This window comes from Propithecus coquereli, unplaced genomic scaffold (assembly GCF_000956105.1).
Source record: "Propithecus coquereli isolate 6110/MARCELLA unplaced genomic scaffold, Pcoq_1.0 Scaffold174, whole genome shotgun sequence".
NCBI classification, from domain to species: Eukaryota; Metazoa; Chordata; class Mammalia; order Primates; family Indriidae; genus Propithecus; species Propithecus coquereli.
The window spans coordinates 1,174,102-1,183,112 of NW_012142080.1; the positions used below are offsets into that span (position 1 = coordinate 1,174,102).

At 34.8% G+C, this 9,011-nt stretch overlaps 1 protein-coding gene across 1 annotated transcript in view; it reads right to left on the bottom strand.

Annotated features, from left to right (window-relative positions):
- ROBO1 (roundabout, axon guidance receptor, homolog 1 (Drosophila)) overlaps positions 1-9,011 on the bottom strand; it is a 142,824-nt gene that overhangs the window by 125,950 nt on the left and 7,863 nt on the right. Inside the window, exons 2-4 of the mRNA XM_012642110.1 lie at positions 7,789-7,909; positions 7,267-7,405; positions 4,713-4,840 (exon numbers count right to left, since the gene is read on the bottom strand). Of these exons, the coding sequence (XP_012497564.1) occupies positions 4,713-4,840; positions 7,267-7,405; positions 7,789-7,909 (388 nt within the window). The remainder of the gene's footprint in view (positions 1-4,712; positions 4,841-7,266; positions 7,406-7,788; positions 7,910-9,011) is intronic.

Here is a 9,011-nt window from a genome sequence, read left to right on the forward strand (position 1 = left end):
TCGATAGATCAAATTACTGCAGAGCCTTTGAATCTGACAATTAGTTATTCTAACAATTAGTCTCAATGATAAACCAAAATTGACATGCAAATTAATAGAAATCAAGATAATCTTTTTTTCATTGCCTAAATATTTATAGAGCCCAGAAGAAATATATTTTTAATCCAAAACTTTCTAATGTCACCAAATTTTATTACAAGTTGCCTTTTTTCCAAGTAAAATAAAATATTCTGAATTTTTAAATAATTAATATTTTGATTCAAAATTATTATTATTTTGTAAGACAGGGACTTGCTCTGTTGCCCAGGATAAAGTACAGTGGCATCATTGTAGCTCTGCAACCTTAAGCTCCTGGACTCAAGCAATCCTTCTGCCTCAGCCTTCCCTGTAGCTGGGACTACAGGTGCACACTACCACCACCATGCCCGGCTAATTTTTCTAATTTATTTATTTATTTTTTTGATAGAGACAGTGTCACTCTTGCTCAGGCTGGTCTCGAACACCTGGCCTCAAGCGATCCTCCTGCACAGGCCTCCCAAAGTGCTAGGATTACAGGTGTGATCCTTGCCCAGCCTCTGATTCAAAATTCTGATTTGACTTTGACACTCTGCTGCCCAGGAAGAAGTAATCCAACCAATGTTACACCAGGTGTGGTATGGGTTTTAGTGGTGCAACGACTTGCTGTTAACAGAGTATGCCCTCATATTTCACCCATGTTTTGAAGGGGGTAATTGCAGCTTCCAAGCGGTCATGAAGGAGATTAAGCAGCCTTTGAGGCTATTTGCTCATGAATAGTCTTACTAGTTTCAGTATGAATTGTGGGAAAACACCACTATTTTATAAAGAGATAAACTGAGGTGCTGAGAATCTTAAAAAATGGAAGACAGTCACTCTTAGAGGCAATGGAATCAGAATTGTGGTCAAATATCCCCTCCTAAATATTCTCCTGTAACGATAACACTCCATTGCACATAAAATGCGATCCTTTTGAATAATTTTTATTCCCAAATGGTCATAAGTTTCATTCATTTATCTAGTTATTTTACAAAACTTCAACATATATCTAGCATTAGCTTTGATGGCGCTAGCACATCCAATAAAGATTTTTAAAAATGAAAATGTAATGTTTTATATTTGAGAAAAGTTTTTAATAATCTGTTACATAATAAATTGTCACAACTATATTAGTGCTTTAGACTTCTCATTTACAATAGTAGAAGAAGAGCTACTTCTCTGGAATTATCTAAAAACTACTATTTCCCTTACTAAATAATTAACATTAAAATTAAGCAATAAAGCTATCAATAATAATACTCATATGAGTATAGTGCTCCTTATTTACAAATCATTTACTCTGCAACAGACAATATGTTAAATATTTTATAACTAGATATAATTTAACTTAATCCTTATAAAAATGCTGTGAGGTTGGTATTACTGTACCCATTTTACATGTTGGGAAATTGAGCCTCAGGAAGTTTAAATCAACTCTTCTAGGCTGTATAGTGGTAAAAGCAGAAGCAGGATTCATCTAAATTCTGTCTGACTCTTACGTCCATGCTCTTAGCAACACCATTCTTTGTAACACACTTTTTCTAGCTCTTATAAGTCTCAAACTATAAAGAAACTTTTCAAAGCTCTTTATTCTTTCTATCAGTTCTTCATCAAGTAACTCCTCATTCTTAACATTCATGAACTTGCTTGTCTAAAAACAAAAATAAAAACAAATTTCTATGCCCCAACCCAGATCTCCTCAATTGGATTCTCTAGAAGTCATGCTTGATAATCTATATATTTAACAAGTAACTTCAAGTCAGTTTAAGAAGCTCTGTTTAGCCCCAGGTTTTACTCTCCTCCTTTTTTTTCTTTTTAAATACATTTTATTGTATTTATTTAAGGTATACAACATGATGTTGAGAGATACAAATAGATAGTAAAATGGTTATACTTTGTTCCCGTTGCAACCATAGATCCTCAGGTAGCATCATTCAAGCATGGCAATCTCTTCAAATTTGATCCAGTGGAGCTTACTATTAGCACCCAGGATCAAAGCCATCAAAAGCTGTTTAAGTTTCCCCTAGGATGTACCTGTGCTATTTCTACCACTGAAATAGAAGTTTGGAATGCATATTCATATTTCAAAATTTAATAAGTATTTATTAGATAAAGTGCCTACTAAGCACTGTGAAGAGTACACAAGTAGAAAATCTAAGGAAAACCCTAGAGTCAAGAGAAGAATACTTGAGTAGAGTCTATGAAGTAGAGTCTACGAAGGAGCAAAATTTGGGATTTCAAGAAGAAAATAGGAAAAAAAGAAATAATTTTCCAATCAGCATTCTTTTTTAAGATGTTAGAATTAATAATATCTGTATTGGGGATGAACATCAAATGGCCACCCTTGTCTAAGATAATTTTTTCCTCATAACTTCTACCTGCAGCACAGGGTTTGGTTGCCTTAACATTAAGACAAATTAAATACCTCCAAATTAAATACCCATTCATTGTATGAGGGATGAGGGAGAGGAAGGTTATTTTTAAGCTCATACTGACTCCCACAGTGTCTTTTGAAAATGAACTACCATAAATCACAGAAAGAAAAAAACAATTACACTACTGAATTTCTTATTGCAATTGTTTCCTGATACCAAATGGATTCATTTCTGATTAGTTTACTTTGGAGTAACTAGTATTCAGTCTTGAAGGAAGAAAAAACACATAACTTCTCAGGTTTCCTTTGCATGTTTTTTTCTTAGTAATCTTTTGCAGTTGGGAATCATGTTACTTCCTTTAACATACTGTGTTTATTATTTTCGCATGTTAAAGATGTTTTAACAGTGATGTTAATAAGTATATTTAGTTTTAATATTGGAAAAATAGACTCTCAACTATACACCAATCTTTCATAAGTTTATAGAAAACTCGATGCACTTGAAATGAGAACTTCTAAATTCATCAAGTAGTTTCTGGATTTGAGCATTTGTACCCAATTTCCATTGAAATCCAGCCTTAGGGAGAAAGAATTCCATATGGAAAAGTTAAGGGCTGAATGAGCTTTGGAACTGAGTTTAAAATTGTGGGAAGACTCCCACTGCTTCACTTGTCTAGCTTTAAAAAATAAAAAGAAAAGAAAAAAAAATGTAGGAAGAAACTCTATTCTGATTTCAATGTATACTGTATACACAGCAGAATGGCTACTATTTACAAAAAGCATCAGGCTACTGAGGTAAAACACTTTTAAAACATAAAGTGAAACACATTTCACTGACTAATATGATAGGCAATCACCCGCTCTGTCATGATTGCCTGGAGATAGACACACCTTTTCATGTCTTGTATTCATCCTGGCAACTTTCACTCCCTCCGGAGGGCTTTTGAACTTGCATTTGACACCTCTTAAATTTATGCTTTCTCTAAATGGGAAGAGGTTTTCTTTTCTTACAGTTTTAGCCTTGTTGGAGTTCAAGTCTAACTTAGATTAAAGAGAAGTAGTCTTGGCCTTAGAAATTCAATGTTTGTTCTTGATCTTTTTTTTTTTTCTTTTGTTTTTATGAGGTTGAGCTAAAAACCCCAAAGTGGGACATAATGGCTTTAGAGACAGGAAGGAAATATTCTTTATTCTTTGTTTCTAGTGTAAAAAGCCCACAAGGCTTTTTTGTAGGAAGCCCACAGTAGAAGTACTCCCTCAAAAGCCACCTTTTTTTTCTTAATAGCCTTAGAAGAGACAGTGTTCAGAAAAGATGACAGCATCAAGTGTTGCTAATGTTAGACCCAGAAACAAGCTAAGTGATTTATGGCTAAAACCCCTATTTACTATTTATACTTGTCAAAATAGAGATTTTTTTTCCCACCAATAAAATGTTTTTTAAAGGTCATTGCCTGTGAAATTCCACAAAAAACAATTTGTCCCCCAAAACAAACAAAAAAAAAATAGGAGAAAGTTCTCAGACGAGACATAGTTAGAAATAATCAGGATGACATCATGAAGAAAGGAAAAATAGGATTATGAGAATGAAAAAAATTTGCATTATGGATACAAAGAAGGAGACAGAACCATTTCTGCATATCAGTTTAAGATTAACTTTCAAAACCTTGTAGCCTTAGAACATGATATCCACTTGGGCTCATATAATACTGAATAATAAATCTTTATCAAAATTACCCAAGTATAAATGCAGTTCATTCATTCAGCAAATATTTATGGAGTATCTGTTATGTTACAGGCACTGTGTGCACAGAAAAAAATTGCAAAGTCCCTACTCTAAGGATAGATCTCACATTCCAGAGGGGAATAGAATCTTCCCTGTTTTGTGTTATAAATTGTACATACCCTTGAAAATGCATAATCTAAAGTAATGAAGGATTTGTTTTCCTTCAAAAATAAAGTTTTCAGGGCAAAAGCTGTCATTTAATCAAAAGATTAGAAGGGCTCTATGTTTGAAGACCCAGAGATTAAAGCAAATTCTCTTCTTTTTCTTGACCAAGATAGAACTCTCCATAATTTTGAAAATTTAATTCAGTTTCCTGTAACAAACACTTATAAAGCTCTCACAGGCAAACTGATACATTTTCTTTAAGGATGTTTGTAATAAATTACATAGAGCAATATTTAAAGTCTATATTTAATATAAGCTAATGAATAATGTTTTCTTCAAATATCAACATTATATTTCATATAATAAAACAACCACAACCAAGAGTTCCCCGATGCCTACCTTGAACAGTCAGAGTAGCAGAAGCTTCAGCTTTTCCAACCATATTTTCTGCAACACAAGTATATGATCCCATGTCACCAGCCATCACCTTCCGAATTTTCAAGGTATGATCATCTCGGATTTCATATCTAATGCCATAACAAAAGAAAACATATTTAAGCGATTTTCTAATTGAAAGATCTCATCATTACACACATGATGCTTTTAGGCTCAAATCACATGCAAAATTCTCTTCAGAAAATTTAAAACAAAGTGTAAAAAATGTGGCATTCCTCTAAGTCAGCAGGCAGAACAAAAGACTTGCTTTTATATTTATGTGAGCTAACATATTAAACTTCTTTCTAAAAGAACATTTTTGGATAAAGTTGGCACTTATTTCCTCAAGCTACTGTGCTCACATTAAAATTAAAAGATAGTGACCATTAATTAAATTTTTATTATATGCCAGACTTTTAAATGTTTTATAACTTTTATCTTTTTAATTCTCATAATGATTGTATGAAGTAAATATTAAGTTTACATCTATTTTGTAGATGAGGAAACTGAGGCATAGGAAGGTCAGGTGACTTGGCCATGGTCCTCAGCTAGTTTGGTGGCAGAGTCAAAATTTGAACCCAGTCTCATTTTAGAGTTCACCTGCCTTGTTTCATCTTCCCTACCCTCAAATGTTGGGTTTCCCCTAAAGTTTCACTTAATTCTCTTTTCCTCTACATGATCTCCCTGAGTTTCATTATCTATTATAGTTTATATATTGATCTACCGCACAAACATTTTTAACTCTTATTTCATCTAAGTTACAAATTCAGATTCCCAATTGGCTAATAAGCCATTGCATCCCATAGGCACCTAATATTTATTATGTTAAATTAACCTTTCTTTTCTTCCCCTAACATAAACTAACTCCTTTTCCTAAGACAGTCTACCCATTTTCCTTCACCAGTTCTCTGTATCTAATAAACCATCCAATTTGTCAATTTAGTCTCAAGAATTTCTCTCCACTGTAGAGTTCTGTCTCCAATTCATCTCCCAGTTCAATTTACATCTCCTGTCTGGACAACCACAAAAATAGTATCCCTGCCCCTAGCCTCTCCCTACCATAATGTAACATCCAGAGTGCTAATAAAATTATGTTTTCTAAGGAGTAATCCTGCTCATACTAACCCCTCTTGGCTCATCAACATGCATGCAATATGATTTGAAATTCTTTATTATACAAAGGCCCAAGTAATTCAGCCCCAGTATTTCCAACCTGACATCTCATAACTCCCCATCACATATCTTATGTGCTAGCCTTGCTAAACTTTCCACTATTCAATATATATGATGTTCTTTCTCAAATTTGTGTCTATGGTGTGATGTCTTTTTTCCTGGAATATTCTTCTTTCTTACTTATGAAACTGATACATATTTTTCAAGACATTGCCTATGTGTTATGTTCCTTTGAGAACTCTCTCCCAATTTTCTTCCCCTGTGCTGGCACAAGTGTACCTTTATGTGACAAAAGGACTTGATAATATTATTCTGTATCTGCCCATATATGATTCCTTTTCTGAGCTCCCAGAGAGCAAAAACTATGTCTAAGCCACTGCTGTAATCCTAACACCTAGCAGAAGCTCAACACATATTTGCTGAATGAATGAAAACACTAGATAAGACAGGCCACTGTCAATACCTACAGGCTTTACTTTATTGCCTCATTCCCTAAGGCTCCCTAATTCCTGTATCTCTGCTCCTGGACAATTTAAGGACTTGACAGATATCAAGAAACTCTGACCTCTTCTACTTTTCCCTGGTGATACTGTAGCTGAGGAAAAGGAAGCCCAAATTTTAATTGGCTCATAGTCATGTCTTCAATGCTGTAACTTTCTTGTCTTTCCTACCTACTGCCATATAAAAAATCGGTATTAACTATGATGTAGCTGAACAGAAGAGAAACCTGCTTAAGAAATACCACATTTTACAAGAGTTCCTTGTGCAGGCCAGGGTCATGAATGTATAGTTCTTATCTGAAAACCTCAGAGAATGCATGGCGACCTCCTGATTCAAATTATCTCTAGTATTATACCCAGCCCCTGATGGCGTCTAGAGTAGGCTATTCTTTTTTCTTTTCTTTTTTTTTTTTTTTTTGAGACAGAGTCTCACTCTGTTGCCCTGGCTAGAGTGCCATGGCATCAGCCTAGCTTGCAGCAACCTCAAACTCCCGGGCTCAAGCGATCCTCCTGCCTCAGCCTCCCGAGCAGCTGGGACTACAGGCATGCGCCGCCATGCCTGGCTAATTTTTTTTCTAGATATACTTTTTAGTTGTCCAGATAATTTCTTCCTACTTTTTTTAGTAGAGACGGGGTCTCGCTCTTGCTCAGGCTGGTCTTGAACTCCTAACCTTGAGCGATCCACCTGCCTCGGCCTCCCAGAGTGCTAGGATTATAGGCGTGAGCCACCGTGCCCGGCCTACAGTAGGCTATTCTAATGGCACATATGGGGATAGTGATCTGATGAGAAGTGTGGAAATGAGGAGTTGATGAATTATAATACATCATTAAATTCTGATCTGTACCTGGATTTGGGCAGCTCTCCATCATCTTTCCTCCATCGTACTGTAGGCACAGGGTCACCTCGGGCCTCACATTTAAACTCCGCACTGTCATCCACAGTTACTGCCAAGTTACTGGGTCTCTTCACAAATGATGGTCTCTCTAAAATTTGAAAGAGCAGTCTTAAGATAAAATAAATGATGAACAAACTGAAAAACATGTTCAGTATGAGCACATCTATAATTTAAAATATGACTGAGAAAATTATTCCACATAGTTCCTTACTTCTAGGAGCTTCTCACTAGGTTTGGTACTTCCTCCAAATCCTCCTCCCACATCTTTGGCTACTTTTTTCGGGTTGCTTTACTGATTCCTTCTCTCTTATTTGTACCCCCCAAAAATATTGGCTTACCAATATTTCCTTCTCCTTGTTTAAGGCTCATTTGAACTTGGTATAAAGGTCATTTCTTTCTCCCTTGTATAAAAATACAAAATAATAATAAGATATATTTTACAGTAAGCAGACTTAATAAAATTACACTTACCTAAAACAGTTAGTTCTGCTACTTCACTTTCACGTTCCCCAACCATGTTGGTACCAACACAAACATATTTGCCAGCATCACTTTTACGAGTGTAAGTAATCATGAGCTTCCCTCCTCGTATCTTAAAAAAAAAATTCACATGAACACTATTAAAATTGCTTTAGCTACGTTTATATGACAGATGTCTTCATAAGTGAAGACTACATTCTAAGTATATATGAGAAAGCTGATGTGTAGTATTTGCTATATTTTTGGGTAGTAATCTTAAATAGAATTAACTCCAAAGGTACAATATAAAAGAAGAAAAACATGACTTATATTTCTTGTGAAGTTATTATATTCTGTATAACTAGAAATTTGTGTTTCCAAATAAGTCAAGTTCTTTGATATTATTTAGTTAAATGAAAACCACAAAAATTGCATGAATAATTTAATTAATATGTGGAAAAAAGAAAAAGGAAAGTCTTAATACCATATGACTATAATTAATATACAAATACATATCAGATATAAGTTATTTCAAGAAAACATATTCAACATTATAAGATACGAAAATAAAAATTTCTCGAATTACTTAATTCCAGAGTTGCTCTACAGGAATGTATCGTAATTGCCAAAACATAGTATAACTTGCCATCTCCTAAAAAACAAAGATTTTGCTGCCTCCCAAGCAGTTTCTTAGAGCCTTAGGAGGGAAAGACTGAACAGATCCCAATAATTCATCTGGAAGGTAACATTTAAGTACACACTTGAACATTTAATTAATTGAATAAAATTAATTCCAAATGTAAACAGAAATACAGTATAAGAAGTAGACTGAAACTAAACATGAATTAAGATGGGATGTGGAAATTGGACTACCTTTACTTAATTTAATACACTTTTGGTTGGGAGTTGAGTTCAATTATCCATCAATACCTATAAAGTCCTGAACTTGGACAGGGCTTGTCGGTGAAAACTTCCAGAATGTTTATTCATGGAGGTTTTGACCTCCCAGTCATTTTGTACAGCACACCAATTAGACAAAGAAGAAAGGAAGGAAGGGAGGGAGGAAGGAAGGGAGGGAGGAAGGAAGGAAGGAAGGAAGGAAGGCAGGAAGGAAGGAAGGACAAAAGGAAGGAAGGAAGGAAGGAAAGAAAGAAACGTTCAAACAAAATTAGACACTATGGAGTTCATTGAAACTACTACTTTATAAAGGCGGGGGTCACACTGTTTCAGAATGC